The following is a 19,953-nucleotide window of genomic DNA, read 5'->3' as shown; positions in this document are numbered from 1 at the left end:
TGACCTTGGGGACAGAAGAGGATATTCTCATTTGAAGGAGAAAGCTCTAGATCGCATAAAGTGGAGGAACTGTTTTGGAAGAGACTGTGGACTTGTTGTCTGACAGATTACTGATGAATGAATGAATAGCAAGTTAAAAGAATAACTCATTTTCATAATAGAAGTATTCATCTGAACACAGATTCAGGAAATGTTTGTTACTAAAATTGTTCTGCCATACCTTATTTACAAAATACTGAGGACAAAGAGACATCAACAACTATTCAGATATGTAAAATTTTACATAACTGTGAAAAATAGTTTCTCAACCTGAGACAAACATACAGACTTCAAACAAATGAGAACAAATTATCAAACACTGTAAGGAAGATTAATTAATCAGGAACAGGGAAAAAATTGCAGCGAGGAACTTTATGTTATAGACCTATATTGTTCCCCAAGTACTGTTAGGGTAAAATCAATAAGGGTACAGTAAACTGTAGGACATGCATACAATATCTCTGTGGGGATACCTCCTTAAAAGAAGTGCACTTGGAAGACCAAGAGTAATACTAAATCAGATTTCAGGGAAAGCAGTGGGTTACATCAGAAAGCTCCAAAATGCTGTAACTGTATACTGTGTTCTTGTGGGTTGTGCAGGTACCAACATTCTAGAGAAAAATTCTCTTCCATCTTCTGGGTTACACCACCATGTAGTATGGTAGGTAACTACCATCAGACTTTTTGGAGGAACATGCTGTCTCCATCATCAGGGTAGAAACTCTACTTACCTACTTGTCTGAACTGTCAGATCTGTCTGCTTAGAAAAGATAATCACCCTACATACTTACCTACTGTCATAGCAGGCTGGATATAAGGCTGGCTGAGTGTTGCACCTGCTTCCTGGCATCTCAGGGAGACTCAATTGAACCTGAATGCCGGATCTCACGGAAACATGGCCGACAAACAGGCACAGCACGCTGTGAGAGATGTCCAGGGAGAGGAGTATGCTTATCAATACAACGTGTGCAAAAAACTTCTCCACATTTCCAGCAGTGGTACTGTAATGTAACAAACAATTTACATGTCCGGCGAACATTGTAAAGCCCAAAATATTCTTCAGTATGATTTTAAATCATAACAAGAAAATAAAGGCTTATTTTTCAGTTATTTTTTCTCTTTGCACCAGGGAAAATAACATTTGTGCCTTTTTGCTCAAGGCAAGAATGGTGAAGCCAACAGAGAAAGCAGTTGCTAGAGAATGGCTCTGCACACATGCCCATTGCTAGGCAACAGATTTGTAACACATAACAATGGAGTAATTGGAAAGTGGTGTTCTCTACGTGGTCCACGCAATAGCTACATGATGCAACAATAGAAGAACTGTTGGGAGAGGTGTTTTCTGTGCAGTTCATGCTGAGGTGGTATAAGCAGGACACGTCTAGAGTTTAGTTAGTTGTGAGACAGCTGCTGGCCAGTAAGGGGATGAAAATGGAAGCTGAGGAAGCTACAGCACTGGAACCTGTTACCAGGTGACAACTGGTGAAGATAAAGCAGACTGAGAAGACTTCATACATGCTGCAGTGAACTGCTGTGTGTGTGTGTATTAGCATTATATTTACTTATAGTTATGATCTGTAAATGCTCAATAAATCAAATTACCAATCCAAACCTGTCTATAGTCACTCCATCACATGACAGTATTAGAAAACATTAATTTAGGTTTTCCAACACATTTAATAAACACCAGCTGGAATATGTGGATTGGGGAAACAAAAAATATACCATTACAAGGTATTCTTAGTGATGAGAGGAGAGAATTTAAGGGAACAGGAACAACTGACAGTTATGGAATGCAAGAGGAGGGACCCTATAAAAACGGAAGAATCCCAAAAGTAATAGTTGTAATAAAAAAGAAAGAGAGGAAGGAGAAAAAAAGAAGAGGGAAATAAGGGGCTGTGGCATATGTACCTTATACAAACGTTAGGCATCAGAAGATCTAAGATATATTTTGTAAAAGTATGTAAGCGCAGACCATTTGTCCACCCACCCAGGAAGGTAAAGTGAGTGCCTGAAAGGAAAGAAGAGGACACATGATGGAAATATTCTCCAGAGAGATGGGAGGATGAACAAATACAATTTTAGATAAGGTTGACATATGATATTTCAAGGACTGGATTCATGGAGTGTGATAAAAAAAAATAAAAAACCTCACCTTCCTACTGAAGTGGTCAAAAGGTGTAGAACATACACATTCCCTAATATTCCGGAGTGTTTTCCAATCAAGGGCAACAGATCCCAATTCTGCTGCCAACTGATCCACGCTCAGAACATCTGCTGCATTACTACTCAACTTTGTGGAATCTCCTGGCAACCCTGCAATCAATATTTCATTCGCTGACCAATACCAGTGGTGACAACTTGCCCTATAATTTGGCCTGTGGTTACATGGAGACAGAGATTGGAGAAATTTAGATAATGAGATGGACACAACATGTAGTATGCATATGAAAACAATAAATGCATATAAAATTTCAGTCAGAAAATGTCAAGGGAAGAGACCACACCACAGTACATGGCCTGACAATATTTAAAAGGGGAAATGGAAAAGCTAACTGAATCAGACTCATGGAGTAGCTCTCTGGCCTTCTGCTATTCTCACTGTTCATTTTATTTATATACAATAAATTTATAAATCTTAGAGATATAAGTTAAAGATGTGAAGTGGATTAAACTGGCTAATGATAGGATCCAAAGGCTAGTATTTGTGAATGTAATGATAAAATGTTGGGGTCTGTAACATGGAGTTCTTGATCAGATGAATGAATATCAACAACTGAAGCTAAATTCTGTATTATGGATCACTTGAAAGTGACTGCTCATCATACTATAAATATGGCAATATGAACCAAAGGTTAACTGCTATATTATCTCCTTTAAAATCATATTTTTAGATCATATGCTGGCAGTATAATCATTTCATCCACTGTGGAGTGTATGTTACTACTAAAAATTTGGTTTGGTTAGGTTTTTAGTTTAGGTTATGGTCTGAACACTATAATGTGTTGAAGTCGCGAATATGTAGTGGAGTTGAGGCAACTACACTTGGTCACTGACTTACAACCTATGCGACTTACGACCACAAAAAAATGAAAAATAAAAGATGATTAAAACATAAGTTTTTAAAAATAAATTATAAAGCTGATAAAAAGATTAGAAAGGTTAAAAAATACTGTTAATAAACATATGGCTGACATACGACCAGCTCAACTTACGACCTGTCAGAACGGAAGTTGGTCGTAAGTCGACAACCAAGTGTATAAACTCTTTTCAACTTAACCAATTCTGATATCTTTAGGCTATCAGGTTAAATTCAGACTCTGAACAGGATGGTATAAGAGCAATGCTCAAGGCCTGTATTCAGAAGGTGCTGGGTTTGAATCTCAGCTGGGACATTCAATATCCTGACTAAGGTTCTCCATGGTTTTCTTCAGCACCTCCACGCAAATTCCAGAGAGTCCATATATTATCCCATGACCACTTCTTTCCAAATCCTATCCAATTTACCATTTGTCTATCACCCTATCAGTTCATGCAATATACTCTCTCAATTGACATTGTCATAAAATTCACAAGTTAAAAACCTTTCTGTGAATAGTTACCATTATTGGAGGCATGACTTATTTTAAGTTGTACCAAATTTCCTGGAGTTATACCATCTTCTCTGCACTTCTCATACAGATATTTGTTATCCAACATCATGCCTTTAATGTTGTCAATGGTGCCATCTATAGGCACAGCAGGAAAATTTCTTTTATTGTCTTTACAGTCAGCCAATTGCTGTTTCAAGAAGTTTATTCTCTGTAAAACGAAACACTAACACTGTAACCTTGAAATGGATTCGTTAATGGGCTTATATGGCAATGGCATAATAAAAACTTTCAAGAACACCTTTAGTAATATATGAAATTTGCATTAACATAGAACATATTAGACAAAGACTGAGAGACAAGTGAGATTATCTTTCCTTTAATAAACTAAGCATTTGGAGCAATATGACTGGAAGGAATTGAAGTACACAGACACAAAACAAACATAAAAAGTACATGGTGTTCAACTAAGACAGAAGCATGCAGGTCACTTGCTGACCCTGTGACTACTCTTTTCTCTGGGGTAGGAATGTTTCTCCTAATGGATCAGTAAATATTTTGCATTTATGCTAACATGAACAACAACGGCAGAGTTCAGTTTCATTAGCAAGGGATTAAGAATAGGTAATAAACACTAAAAATTATTCTGTATGTGTAACATTTTTGATCCACAATAACTGTAATGGTTCTAGCATATGAAAATGTATTTTGTTGTTTATTTAACCCACTGGCATACTATCTCATTATATATGTTCCAAATACAAAACTCAAAATTATCACAAAAATAGCACACAGTTTTCCTGGAGAGAAAGGTGCCAAAGGAGTAGGACCATGGAGACAAATAAAAAGATTATTATTTGAACTTCGACTATTCACTGATTTTAAGCAACACACTTCAAGTTCATTAAGTTTTGTACTTTATGAAATAAAGGTCCTGGTATGATGTACCACTGTATATCACCATAAAATAATATATGAGTGCCACATCTGCTGTTTAATTGGTGACTTCTTGCAATTTTCATCTGATGATTATTCAGCCATTAAACAAGAAGCTAATGCTACCCAAATGGACAGACATCCCATGCCATCAAAGTATGCCAAAGGATTTATCCCTCATGTAAGGGGTAAAGTTGTCCCTGTGCTTAACAAATAAGCATTCTGCCAAGAAGACATATGGGGGAGTGGATGTATAGATCCCTGTATTAAGTTCAGCACTAGTTGGATGTGAGTGGTCAGCTTCATGCCTCATCCACATTACACCACAGTACTCATTAGACAGGAGGCTGGGTGGGCCTCACAACTGGTCTGCATGACACGGAGAGAAGAATCTTGCCTCTAATGGGATTTGAACTCCAAACCCTCAGCTGTGCAGCCTGTGGCACATCACTATACTGACTGTGCTATCATGTACAGAACTATAAGGTTTATTTTGGACTCTATCCATCGTCTGGTATATATAAGACAAAATACCACATTTCGGAGACTGGATCTGTCTCCATCCTCAGGTGGATGGGGCAAGATAGACTTCAGTTGGGCCCATTAGATAGAGCTAGTCTCAATCACAGGACTCAATTTGTCTTACATATACCAGACGATGGATAGAGTCCAAAATAAACTTTATAGTTCTGCAAAGCATACACAGTCGTCAGAATCCTTTGAAGTCTATTTGTGCTATCCTGGTTGACTTTATCACTCATATTCCACATTAAATTACAATGGTGTTATGATTATTTAAAAAATGACCATAAGTCTGAGTTGCAATATAATGATTTGGATTTTCACAGCACTTAACAGAAACACACAAAGAAGATGGTATGACACAGAGATGCAGAGAATATATTTATACATATTACAACTGCATGGCAGAATAAGTTTACCTTTGTCAGCAGGCGTATATGGTCCTCAAGTGAAGAACTGTGATCACATGTAGCTAGCAACAAGTCTCCTAAAGGTTCTCGAGGATGGACACCGCTCTCAAAACGGCAGTACATCCCACGCCAGAACTTGATGTTCTGGGGTGCAATATTGGGCATAAGTATATCTGGGGTAGCTAATGTAGAATATAATGGATTGATATACTCATTCATGTGGTTTGCCATGTAACCCCAGAGGGAGAAAGTTCGCTCATTTAACCTGAAAATTAAATTACTGTTAATAACAACGCTCTCTTACTATACTCTTCAACTTTACTATACAGTCTTGTTCTTCACAGCTATTTACAAACCGACACAATATTACTTTACAAATACAGATCTTTCGTAAAGTATTACAGTCAATAATCAGCTAACTTGTTACGGACAGGGGCCTCCACATTATTTTTTTAATGTTGATAGCTGCAATTAACATTACAAATATAACCAATAAAATGTTTGACAGTGTAATGACAAACACCTGAAGACAAGAGTAGAGTCAACTTCAAATACATTGTGTTAGACAATGAGCATAGACAAACATAACTACAGTGTACATACACACCTAAGGTCAATTCGATCCTTCTCACAGTTGCCGATGAAAGTACCAAACTGACATGACTGAACATGGTCATGCAATGTGAGTAAAAACCTTTCATTAAACTGGAAGGTGGCTGGAAATTGTTGTGTTAATTGCCAGATGCAGTCAATGAACTGTGTGAATACTGGTGACACCTCCTTTGGGTCCCCTGCCACGTGACCACATCGCTCACTGAACTTGTGGCCAAATGCCAGCCAGTCCTTCTCTATCAGAGCCTGTGGAACAAACATGATTACACTTACTCAAGTTGTGACCTGAATCTTTATTCTCTTATGTTTGTGCACATGCACAGCAATCTGTCAGCAAATGGCGCAGTAAGATGCTCCTACACCTAAGTCCCACACTATGATGGCAAATCTTGATGTATTCTAGACCTCAGTAATAGACAGGTGATGATATTCATGTTCCTGCAATGTTAACCCTAAGGAAAGATCCCATGATGCATCATGAGACTAGGTAAATCCTTGAACCAGTTTCAACTTGGTGCCCTGTAATGAACTGAAGTTCTGAATATCTGTTCCACAGCCACTCAGTTTACTGACTGAGATCATCTCTAGACACATAATATTTCCAAAACCTTACTAACCTTATAATCTCCACTATGTATTTTACTGGCTGCTTATAACTTAAATGATATCAAATATGAAATAACAAATGTACCTGAAATCCTTGTATGGTTCTATAGTAAGGGTCCAGGAAGAGGCTTCCCAGAGAGCACACTTGTGTAGTACGGTCCCACCCGTCTGAACAGTGTACCACTACACTTGTTTCCTTTTCATCAACAGCCTGTGCTATGAACCACGATGTCTCTAGAATGGATTTGATGTGTCGAAGCCAACCACTTGACTCCAAACCTCCCAGAAAATTACTCATGGAGGGAGATTTCAGCTCACAAGCTGCAAGTAAGAATCAGATTTTGTATACACCAAACAATCCTCCAGTACGGATTTGTCCCACATAAATATGAAAGTAAATGCAAACAATTATATGCCAAATGCAGGAAGTTCGACTGTACTTGGTCTGCCAGCACACTATAGTAGCACATAAAGTTTGCTAAATGCCTAGCTTTATGCTATTATTTTAAAAATGGTGGGCTCTAGATGTGCTGGTACGAAAGTGTTAACAGTAGCAAGCGAAACGATTCTTGGTATGAATACACCACTGGTCACCACCCATATAGCTTCCTGTTTCATAGGGATAAACATAACCACGAACACACAATTTCCACATGGAAAGTTCAAGATATGTTCAAAATGAAAACATGACAACAGCATAAAAGTTTGAGGTTAGGTTTGACAATTTTCAGATAACTGAAATTTACACTGATGGACAGTATCAGACTGGTAAATTGTGTACAGTCTGCTCACATTTTGTGTGAGGATGCTTTCCTGAATATGTAACATAATTCATGCCAAGTTTTCAGCATAAAGCGAGACTTCATTAATATTATTTATACCAAACTATATTTGAGACATTTACCAGACTACATGGTGTCACAACCCAGAAAATAGAGCTCTTCATAGTTGGTATTTCAGTCACAGCTCTTATTATCTTCATTATTAATGTCAATATTGTTCACAGTACTGTAGTGAATCAAAATAAGGTTAGATTTAGATGAGTTTATCAATTTAAAACACTCAACTGAAATAGAGTTTCTGTCCTCAAAAAACGTATAAATACGGAATTTTCAGTATATGAAAAAACAGCATACCTTTCTCCTCAGTAATATGTATTATTAAAGAAAATACATTCTACTCACTTTCAATCAACTTTGCTAAGCTGCTACGCATTACATGAATGTTTTCAATGCCAAGGAAGTGAAACTTGATATTTTCATAGAAGTTTTCATTCTCATAACCTTTCCCAGTAGCACGGTTTGCCATGGCATTTATCTAGGAAATAAAAAAACATTTTTGGGTCTGTGACCTTAAGACTGATGAAGAAAAATGTATTAGTACACAATACGTCTTTGCTATGGATCCAATTGTTTGGCTCATGATGAGCTATGTCCACTGCCTGGATCTAATGAGATCCCAATGAATAAGTATCTTTGCCATCTACCTGAAGATGCAGACAGGCAGCGTCAGGAATATCATATTATTTTCTCTAGTTAAACAATATCCAAAGAAAAGACTAATATGAACATTGATGCTGTCAATGGGTTTTAAGAATCCTTTGTTAAACTTCAATCACACAAATACTTTGCCACAAGATGTAGGCTTACTGAAGTTAACAGTTTCATAAATTGCAATATTCATGCATCTTGAAAATGATGCAATTACGGTATATATCTTGCTTATCAATGTGATGAAGCAGTAACTCACCCGAGGCCGGGTGTCCACAACATACATGAAACTATTATCCGGATTGGTCCTCAGAACACAATTTAACATCTGTTCATCCTCCAAACATCGCGCACTGAACCCTGAAAGGGGCTGGCTGCAACGACATATTGCTGCCTGTGTAGGATAATGGTACAGAGCTTATTAAAACACATTATGTCCTAGCTACATTTTATTGTGACAAGTGTAATGACATATCATCAAAGAAATGACCTTGGGTAATCCTTAAAATACAGAAACAAGAATAAACTGTGACCAACAAGTATGGAGCAGGAAGATAATAACTTAATCTTTATGAGATTTGAGATTCTCAAAGTGTTAAATATTAAGCACCCAGTCTTTGAGTTGTGATGCCATGTAGATTGGTAGATGGGTACAAAGGTTTCGGAGAAATCGACTTCCTTTATCTTCAGGGCAGAAAAATTAACCCTGAAGATGGAGAGAGCAGGTTACTCTAAAACACTGCTACCCATCTATCAAACTGCATATCACATGAAAGAAGACCATGATCCAAACTAAACCCTTCTCTATTATTGTGTTACATAAAAACATCTGTTTTGACTAAATGATGCAGCTGAAATAGCAGCCCGGTGTCCAGAAGTAGTCGGTTAGTAGCAGAGTCGTAAAGTCATTAGGTCTCAAATTATAGCTACGTACAAACACAGAAATTACTGACCTAAAAGTTTAAGATGGTGATGATGATGATGATGCATGAGCATGATGATTTTGGTATATAACTATTAAGATGCCTTGTTAATTAGTATGATTTAATTTCTTCCACAGTTACATGCAAATTCTTTACTTATATTAGTACCAATCTCCTAAATCAATTGTAATTGGTGCATAATGTCATAAATGTTTCATTAAACTGTAGCCTGGCTTGAAATTGCAGCTGGGTACTAGTTCTTAAAATCTCAAATAGTAGCTGGGCTATTATGGACATTTTTAGCATTAAAATTACATCAATTTCAGATTATTGTAAGCAGTATTTCTCCTATTACAGTTCTTACATAAATTTTAGAAAATATATAATTTTGGACAGCTGCACAACAAATAATCAAAAAGAAACAAAATAGACACTACTGTAACAACATCAAATTATATCTTTTCATAACTAACATACAACAGGATTCATACCAAAAAGGTTATAAATTTTAGAGTTTAGAGTTTAAGAGACCATTTAATTCATTTGTTTTAAACATTACCTTATTTCTGTGAAGGTAAGACAGAACTGGAAGTCTGCCTCATCAAATTATATCTTTTCATAACTAACATACAACAGGATTCATACCAAAAAGGTTATAAATTTTAGAGTTTAGAGTTTAAGAGACCATTTAATTCATTTGTTTTAAACATTACCTTATTTCTGTGAAGGTAAGACAGAACTGGAAGTCTGCCTCATCAAATTATATCTTTTCATAACTAACATACAACAGGATTCATACCAAAAAGGTTATAAATTTTAGAGTTTAGAGTTTAAGAGACCATTTAATTCATTTGTTTTAAACATTACCTTATTTCTGTGAAGGTAAGACAGAACTGGAAGTCTGCCTCATCAAATTATATCTTTTCATAACTAACATACAACAGGATTCATACCAAAAAGGTTATAAATTTTAGAGTTTAGAGTTTAAGAGACCATTTAATTCATTTGTTTTAAACATTACCTTATTTCTGTGAAGGTAAGACAGAACTGGAAGTCTGCCTTTGCTTCGGAAGCGGGAACTGCCAAGAAGCACAGTAGTTGAAGCTGACGAAGGGACATACAAATATCTTGGATATGTGTCGCACAACTGGTCAAAAAAGCCATAAGCATTAAAATTGAGATGAAATACAACACTTAAACTGAAGAGGATTGTACTAACAATAAAAGCTGCAACTTTAAACTGTATAAAGTATCTGCATACATTAAGAAGCATCAGGTGGTCAATTCATTTTTAGATCACCGTAACAAAACGATAAAATTTCTAATTGAATACAGTGTATCAACACTGGCAAAATTATCACTTGGATAAGAATTCAAGTGTATCAAAACAGTCACTATGAAGAGGTTAGGACTGGAGAAAAAGCAAATCTGAATTCTGAACGCCTCCTACTTCAGGCCCTGTACAGACCCAAATAAACGAATCCTGAATATGAAAATAAATATACCAGCACAATACCTGAATGAAAACAATACATTATGCAATACTCCTAGAAGTAACAATATAAAATGTTAGATAAGTACGATTGATGCTTCTTTAGTATATTTCTAATTATAAGGCTTACATTACATTTTGTAAAAATCACATTACCCTCTGCTTGCAACAAATCCTTTCAACAATTAACTTTCTTCCTGCAGTGTAAGTTTTACGTTCTCATGCCAGTGACTATGAAGATTCCCAACTTCTGGGCTTTGACAGCATGTAATCTGATAAACCATCCTACACATTTCACAGGAAAGCGGAGCCTCAGTCTTTAGGACAGAACAGTGAAGCTGGCAATGATCCACAACATTCACATTCCATAAAATAATAAATCTCTTCTTGTTTCTCTAAATCTTCATACTTGTGCAAATTTAGTGCCTAACACTGGATAATTTGCTAGCATACAGACACTTTCTTATCATTAAGACCTTCTATCCACACTAACAGCCACCTCTCCATTATGACCATGGTTGCTTCTCATTGTCTGCTCACATGTGCAAAGACACTAGTGTTGCTAGAAGGGCACATTCTTTGCAGCATCTGCAATTTATGCTTTATCCTTACCATCACTGTTGAGTAGCCCATTGAATTGAATTGAATTTATTTGCATTCCATAGATCCTAAGTAGGTTAATACCTCTGGATATAGAACAAGTCAAAATAATACCTACTGGTACAAGGAATTTTATCTTAAACTAATACAGCTTAATTCTACATTATTCTCTATTTACATTGAGGTATTCGTCTACAGAGTAGAAGGAATGAGCATGCAGATATTTCTTTAGCTCTGATTTAAAATGTTTAGTATCATTACTCAAGTTTTTGATACTTTGTGGGAGACTATTGTACACTTTTATGCCAGAAAAGTAGACTCCTTTTTGATATAGTGATAAGTTTGATGAAAGTGGGCAGTGCTGGCAGCATGCTCATGTGGATCCATTGTCTGAATTATCTCCAACTGTGTGACTAAGGAAACAGACTCAGTGACTTATTTGCAATATGCTGATCAGCAGCACTATTTCTTGATCATTTTCGAGACATGTCAGATTTTTTGAAGAAACAGTTCTCCAGGAAACACAACTGTGCTATATAAGTGTGTTATGAAGGCAGTGATCATGAAACAAAGACTGACACAAAGCTTTCATCAAGCAAAGAGGGCATGGTAGCCACATGACATAAGGGAAAAAAGGCCTATCTGTATGTCTATGATAGTTCTGAAACCCTTATAACAACTTACTCTTAGCCCACTACAAAGTGGTCTGCATCTGAGAAAGGTGATAAAATGAAATAGCAGGCATGATAAAATAAACCCAATGAACATTTTCAAATACATATTCTATTTGATCAACAACATACTGTAACGTGTTTGCAATCCAGAAGAGTCACTTCTATGGAAACGCTAGAACAGATCGTTGTATAGGAAGTAACAATAGCGACACTGTAGTCCCAACAGTGAGCCGTTGTGTCAAGAACACTGAATCTCCACGGTTATGATGAATACGCGAAGCGTTCCCACAGAGACAAGACAATAACAATGGGTCATTGCGTAGGAATCACGGAACCAACAAAGCAACGTTTCCACTGCTATAACAGAGGGTTCATTTGCATAGCAGCGGCCGAGGGGATAAATAGCCCAGCTTCGGCGAGAAGAGAGTCTTTATCTGCCGCAGAAGAGAGTCTGCTCTAAACCGCCAGAGAAGGCAGTCCAGTATCGCCGAGATATTGCAAGCAGTATTTCTAACACTGCAGGTGGTTATGATTGTAAGGTGTGGGCGAGTGGAATAAATTCGCTATATCAAATACCATGGCGTAAATTTATTTGTAGCGTGACACACAACACGCAACAATACTTTTGAGGCACCAGCGAGGTTGTGTAAAGTGTTGTTACATGAGGTATTAGTTGTACTACCTTCTGACTTCTATACTGATAACAATGAAATTGGTAATAGAAACTCTGTTCTGGTGTTAGCAGCTCCTTTCTTCTATGTAATACATACCTCATAATCTTTATTAAGTAAAGTAAGACTCCATTGATCACTAGGAACTCTCATACGCTGATATTCCGATTGCAGGTCAAAAAAGTTCCAGCCAGCTGGTTTAGGAATGTCCTCAGTACTTGATGTGTAGTGAAAGCAATACAGGTCTTCAATGTGTACTGTTGAAGAAAATTTATATTCTAAATTAACATAACATTTACAGTACTAAAATGAATTCTAGTTGTTGGGACATACTTAGGTTTGTGACAATGGTATAATACTTGTCAAGGACACTGTTTAGTGTTTGAAAGCACAACATTCCGAAGACTGATTCTGTCTGGGGTCAACTCAGCCTCTAATAGAAATTAGTACCAGGAATCTTCCTGGGAGTAAAGGGCAGCTGGCACATAAAGCTGACAACCTCACTGCCATCTGTGAGCTGACTGTCTCAAAAATGTGGGAGCCTTGAAGTCTCACAATCCCATGGGCCTTCATAGCCTGTTACAGGGACAGCTTTATCTTTTTTACCTTTTATTATTTTACCTCTCTTACACCCACCTTCCTTCCTCTTTAACTTTTTCCATTTTTCACCATTACCAAAACAGCACCAGCCTCCACCTTTCAGGAAAACTTATGTCCCCACTGGCTCACCCATAGCCCTTCCCCGTATCAAGGATCTTTTTTCCACACCTGGCTTACCTGGAGGTAAAGCTTCATGTATTCACAATCTGAATACCAGATAGGAGGTGAGAGTCAGTTTCATACGCCAGACACTTTTCCCCCAGAAAAGAGCCCCAGGACCCTCTGGATTGTTAGTTGGCACAGTGGTGATCTGGATATCAAAACCTGCTACCCAGCTTGCAGCCAGTCAGTTTATTGGCTGACCTATCCCACCTTTCTACCAAATGAGGTTACCACTAGGTACAAAACGAACAGACACACTGGAAAACTTCACATACAGCAACCCACATGTTCCCTCTGAGTGAAAAAAAACATGAAAATTTGATGCTGGACTTCATTTTAAAGAACTGAGAGTCAAAATGACAAACATTAATATGCAGGATTTAAGGTTCTCACAGTGTTGTTTCTGAAGAGTTATATTTTCTGGAATACAACGCCATGCATTCTGTTGAAAGTCAATTGACGTTTTGGAGGACATCACCTCCATATTCAGGGTTGAAGAATAAGCTGAGCAAGAAACCAGCATAAAAGCAGACGACATATTCCTCTGAAACATCGGTTGATTTTCAATGGACTACATGGTGTTATACCCCAGACAACAGAACTCTTCACAAAAATTAAAAATTTTATCTGAAAACATATTCCCAACCTAACTACATGCAAGAATGCTAACGTTGTCACACCTGGTTGGGCCAGCTGCTGGAGTGTCACAAACACTTCATGGCAGTCCCGTTCCTTTGGAATCACAAATGTTACAGACAGGAATGTCTTACACCTTATCTGAAGTGGAGAGCCTGTTGTCGTCAATGGTAATTTCTCAACGCTTGCTATATGCATGTGAAGAATCTGGAATACATAATATTATTGTATAATATGATTGTTTCATTGAAACATACTTCTATAGAATAAAATGCATACAAAACAAAACACTGAAAGTAATGAACTATCATGTTTATTTCTTTTTATGATTACAATTACAAATGTCTCATTACAGTAAAGCTCTGTACAATGAATTTCATTAAAACTCACTTCATTTATCTAAATGAGTTATGAGAATTCACACTTTGACATAGTCTGAAGAGTGACATCCAATGGTACATACCCATGTTTCCTTCTTGCCATCAGGATCTACAAATATAAGATGTGTTGCAGTAAGGTACAAGGTTCCTATTGATGGTTTTCGGGCATTGTAGCGGTCCAGCATTCGCACATTCTCTACCTGCAAGAAACAAGCCATACCAGTTCTTTATCTGACTGCAAGTAACTATCATCCACACTAACGTGGTTCACTAATTCATGCTGACAGTACATTATTAATATGTCAATCACCAACTGCTGCAAATCTGTTAAACTAATGACAAAGAATCGTATGACCTAAGGAAGCTTTTGCATTTGTTTAAAGTAATTATTATGCTTCTGATAAATTGGCATATTCCTACTACTTACTATCTGGTTAACAACATTATGACAAGATTATGGGTCTTCTGGGCTGTGACACTCTCTAGTCCTGCATGGAGACACCAATGTTTCCATGGAAACACACTGACTCCACCTTCAGGGTTTAAGTGTGTAGGACGAACTGGTTCAGTTACATATGCAGAATCCAAGGAAGGTGGTTACTAAAACTTCAACCCTGAAGATAAAGGCAGGATGTTCCTTTGAAATGTCGATATCCACCTATAAGACTACATGGTGTCAACCCGGGAGACCAGTCTTAACAATCACTGCCATGAAAACCTTAACAGTTATAACACTGTCATTTACAAAAGATATACAGTGCCAAATATGAAGTGGTAGGATGATTAGAAATGGCAAGTCTGAAGGATGTGGACATGGCTGATTCTGAAATACCATCTTAAGAGTTAGTTGAGGGACCACTGCACATCATCATGGAAGACTTAAGGACAGACAATCTTACAATAAACAATCAAACTGGAGGCCTTCCAGATATGAAGCACGAATGCTAACCAACACACTGCTGCGCTCTATTAACAAAACCACATTAAACTCTGGAACACACATTTGTTCTTTCACATTGATTCAATTTAAAATAAATTAAACTGCTTTCCTTCATAAAACTACTATTTTATTAAATAGTGTTATTCTTTATATGAGTTATTTTTCTTTAATAGGACTCTTGCTTCAGAACTAATTCAGACCATGTTCTGAATAACCAGACAGTGAATAAGAACTAACCTGGCAACTGTCAAAATCGGATGAAAGACTGTGAAGTATATTTGAAAGGAGAATCTTGAGATATATCTTTTGGACCAGTGGAAGAAAATGGAATATGGAGAAAGAGGTATAACCATGAGCTATGCAAACTATTTAATGAACCAGACATTATTGGATTTATAAAGGTGAAAAGGCTTGAATGGGCTGGACACATAATATGTGCCGGCAAGAACAGAACCATCAAGAAAACGCTTAACAACAAACCAGAAGGAAATAGGAGAGTGGGAAGACCAAGGTTAAGATGGGAAGAATGTGTGTGGCAGGACATAAGAATTTTGGGTATAAAGAACTGGAGGAATGTAGCATCAAACAGAGAAGAATGGCAAGCAATCCTGAAGAAGGCCAGGGCTCACAAAGGGCTGTCGTGCCAGTGATCATGATGATGAATAAGAACTAATGAAATGTGGGCCTGTCTGTAACAGGGTCAGCATTTTGTGGCATGGAAACTGCATGCTGCTCATCCTGGATTTTTGTGCAACTCAAGACATTAACTTTAAGGGCTATTTAAGTAACTGATATTATTTTCTTAACACTCAGTGTAACTAACTTGCTAAAGACTGGATAACCATGCTTAATTTTAGAGAAATAAATAAGAAGGAACTCCTTATATCCACATTCAGAATGGATATTTTTACTTGTTTTAAATGACTGTATGTTTGTGAATGATAAGCTGAGAAAGGTCAGGAAGGACACAGTAATTAACTCTTTTAAGATGCTAAGTTGTCATTTTAATGGTGGAAATGATGAAAACTAGTAAAAATTTCAGTCAGAATAGCCAACATATGGGTTGAAATTCAAAGCATGAGAGTCTAGAAAGATGGAAAAATGGTCACCACTGTGCTATGTTAAACCAACTGCTCTGGAGTGTGAATCTCGCTTTATTCAAAACTGAGAATAGGGGTATTGTCTCCAGGGTACAGGAAGTGGGAAAGTGAAACTGATTAAGTATCTCTGTTTAGTGTCCACATGTGAATATCCATACAACTTTAGTTTATTGCATGTTCATGCTGGTGATAAGAGATGAAACAGGGAAGGACAGAAATAAGAGAGAGACAGAAACAGAGAGAGAAACTGTAGGGAGGGAGGGAAAGCGGGAGCAATGAAGGAAGAAAGGAAGAAAATATGTACAATGGAAAGTGGGAGGCAGGTGGAAAGAAAGAATGAAAAAGAAAATGATAGATGTAAAACAAGCAAAAAAAAAATAAAATAAAATAATAATTTTAAAGTCAAACTGAAGCTGTTTAAGTTATGCTAACAGAACCATAAATATTGTAGTGTTATGTGTATTAGAAATGTTTTCTAAATATATGTCACAGACCAATAGCAAAAGGTTCTGATGATGGCATATAACACTTAATATTTACTAGCTTTATGGACTTGATTTATTGTCAGGTATTCTAAATGGAACACAACACAGGTTTCATCACCTGAGCATATTGTGTTCTGGTTTAGAACACTGGACAAGAGATAACATTCAGAAACTAGAAATACTAAATATCACAGCACTTTTTAGAAATTTATGCATAATGACAAACTATCTGAGCAGAGAATCTATAGAATAATTACTTCTCAAGTGACTCTACTTAATGCACATGGTAAAGTTAAAGTTTTGAAAAGACAAATTTGTTAGCTTAGATGTATCTTTCTAATGTACTGACCATATGTGGAAGCACATACATTGTGAACAACTGATTTCTTTATTGCCAACAAGAACTGGCTTCAACTCCAGTAAAACTATGTCTGACTGTAGTCCAACATGAAAGCGGTGTCTCCAGTCTTTCAGGTCTCTATATTGATGCACTGGTGAGGCAAAAGCGGTGCAATGTGTCTGGTGCCAAATCCTGCCACATTAAGGTGTAATTGTCATCCACGTTTGCAAATAATTTGACTCTATTATAATCCATAAATTTAGTCATGCAAGCTTAACCTTACAGATTAAAATGTTGTGGGAACACCTGTACCCTGCAGTCAGGTATTTCAATACTCATCTGAACATCAGGGCAGAGCACACACTCTCCATGAAGTTCAATAAACATGTGTTTACAAGGACAATGTTTTGAATTTTTAAACTCTCAAAGCATATTCTTTTTCAAATGTTGGTAATAACTGTACAGTTACAGTGAATGTCAATTTTCAAACAGCTCCTTTACTTAATGGCACTTTATTAAATACATAAGTTACACAGTACTGAAGGGCGATTGGAATAGCTCAATTGTACAATGGGCTATGGGCTGGATGGCCAGTGTTCCAATTCTTGGAAGGGGCAAGAGATTGTTGTCTGCTCCACAGCATCCAGACTGGTTCTAGGGCCCACTCAACCTCCTATCTAATGGGTACCAGGGGCTCCTTCTTCAAGGGTAAAGTGGCTAGAATGTGTGAAGTTGACCACTCACCTCCATTTAGTGCTAAGGTCAAGAATGGTGGAGCTATACCTCCACTCCTCCAAATTTTCATGGCATAATGCTTAATTAATTATGCACAGGGACAACTTTTCCTTTTTTTATCTTCACATGGTACTGAATGACGGGTTGATTATATATGATGAATTGGAAAGGATGATCAAGGAAGAAGTTACATATTTTCTGTCAGAGTAGCGTGTCTTTGACCAGAGACTGCATTTCACGGATATCACTTTTTTAGGAATTGAAAATGTGAAACAGTGAGTTATACGGGTGTTACCCATAAAGATGTATATATTGCATATAAATTTCAGCCTTGAAGAAGTGAAATAATGATGACAAGAGCAGATGACTGACATTTATAATTTAATTAACTGTTCATAAGCTTTTCATCATATCATCATTACATATGATGGATACAGCCAAACAGCCTGATTATAACAAATTCATAAGTAGGATTAGTTTTTCTCACCATTGTACCAATCCTATTTTGCCATGTGAATATCAAAATTATGTGCTTACCACACTGTGCTAGGATAAGAAGGGGCTGGGATAGCTCTGTCAGTATAGCAACTAAACTAGGCTATGGGCTAGATAGCCAGAGGACTGAATTCGATTCCTAGCTGGGAAGACTTCTCTCTTCTCCACTGAGTCCACAGTGATCCTGGGACCCATTCAACCTCCTATCCAGTGTGTACCAAAGGCCCTTCTGCACAACGTCAAGTGACAGGAGTGTGAAGCTGACCACACACATTATCTGATTTCCAGGTTAACAATGCATGGAGCTATATCTCCATTTGTCCATATGTCTTTATGGTGTGGTGCTTAATTAAGTACAAAAATAACTTTGCTTAGAATGGGAATGTTTTCAAAACTGTTAACTTCCTAATGCATACAAATTAGTGTTTTCCCTCTAATATATTCAGCACCATCATCACTATAAACCTAACAACATGCGTGGAATATAATCATAACAATACAAACTAATATGCAGATAACCTTTTCCATAAACCAAGCAAAATATGTTTCTCCAAACAGGTTTTCTTGTCACCATCATAATGCAGCAATACTGTAATCATATCCATATCATCACTATAATGTGGGTGATCTTCGTGGTGTGACTTGTGTGACTTTGTGTATGTGTTTGATGACTAATTCCACATCCTGGGTTTGTTCCCTGTATGGATGTTTATGGAAAGTGGAGGATGTGTATGTATGTGTATGATGAGTCCTGTATCAATGTATTTTGATTTATGGGAAAATTGTATTAATTTTAAGTTTTTATAGTAATGCACTTTTTAAATTATGTTTAGTTACAATTGTAATAAGCTCTTGTCTTGTTTTTTTATATTGCCTATGTTAGTTAACTGGTGTGTGCTATTTTACTTGTGTGACTTATGTAATCTATTACATGTATACATCTATAATCAAATGGACTATTTCCACATCCTAGGATTTTGCCTGTATGGATATATGGAAAAAAAAATAAAGGAAATGAAATGAATTAATGAACTATTGCCATCTTAGGCTCTAGAGGTAACAGGACTATGGTAGCTTGATATATAGAACGAAAGTAAATCATAAACAGACTTCCTCATAGTGTTTGAAATGTCTTACATCACAGAAAAATAGACAACTAGTTCAATGTGCTGCCTGTCCATCAAGATCGAAAAATGTTTGGGCGTGTTCAGTTCTATGTAGTCTGGTCCACAGAACTTCCCAGAGTAAAACACATACATTCTCAATATTCCCTATGAAGGATGTTTTTGGGGCACTCTGAATAAGGTAGGTTACAGTATGCAGATGTGACAAAATGGAATTTCTTCTAAGGTTTTGAGGAGATCTGTCTTACAACATAGTGCTGCATACTGACAGAAATGAAGGTTTTCTATATGACACTTTGACCCTCAGTGAACTCTTTGGTGTACTTAAAACAAATAAAAACACAACATGCACAATAATGCATTTATCTGTGAATCTGCCTGAACAAGTCCC

At 36.9% G+C, this 19,953-nt stretch overlaps 1 protein-coding gene across 5 annotated transcripts in view; it reads right to left on the bottom strand.

Annotated features, from left to right (window-relative positions):
- Nucleotides 1-19,953, bottom strand: part of LOC111869548 (myotubularin-related protein 8) — a 47,043-nt gene that overhangs the window by 1,720 nt on the left and 25,370 nt on the right. For 3 of the 5 annotated variants that reach the window (XM_023861168.2, XM_023861170.2, XM_033753468.1), the window contains exons 2-13: nt 14,427-14,543; nt 14,008-14,170; nt 12,665-12,822; nt 10,150-10,275; nt 8,465-8,599; nt 7,900-8,032; nt 6,801-7,036; nt 6,105-6,355; nt 5,507-5,762; nt 3,642-3,840; nt 2,195-2,355; nt 831-1,040 (exon numbers count right to left, since the gene is read on the bottom strand). In XM_023861168.2, the coding sequence (XP_023716936.1) occupies nt 891-1,040; nt 2,195-2,355; nt 3,642-3,840; nt 5,507-5,762; nt 6,105-6,355; nt 6,801-7,036; nt 7,900-8,032; nt 8,465-8,599; nt 10,150-10,275; nt 12,665-12,822; nt 14,008-14,170; nt 14,427-14,543 (2,085 nt within the window). In that variant the 3' untranslated portion in view covers nt 831-890. Of the gene's footprint in view, nt 1-830; nt 1,041-2,194; nt 2,356-3,641; nt 3,841-5,506; nt 5,763-6,104; nt 6,356-6,800; nt 7,037-7,899; nt 8,033-8,464; nt 8,600-10,149; nt 10,276-12,664; nt 12,823-14,007; nt 14,171-14,426; nt 14,544-17,217; nt 17,401-19,953 lie in introns of all 5 variants that reach the window. The other 2 variants (XM_033753469.1, XM_033753470.1) reach the window with 2 other exon arrangements.

This window comes from Cryptotermes secundus, unplaced genomic scaffold (genome assembly GCF_002891405.2).
Source record: "Cryptotermes secundus unplaced genomic scaffold, Csec_1.0 scaffold196, whole genome shotgun sequence".
NCBI classification, from domain to species: domain Eukaryota; kingdom Metazoa; phylum Arthropoda; class Insecta; order Blattodea; family Kalotermitidae; genus Cryptotermes; species Cryptotermes secundus.
Note: the sequence above shows the minus strand (reverse complement) of the source record. Positions and strands in the feature narration are given on the sequence as shown.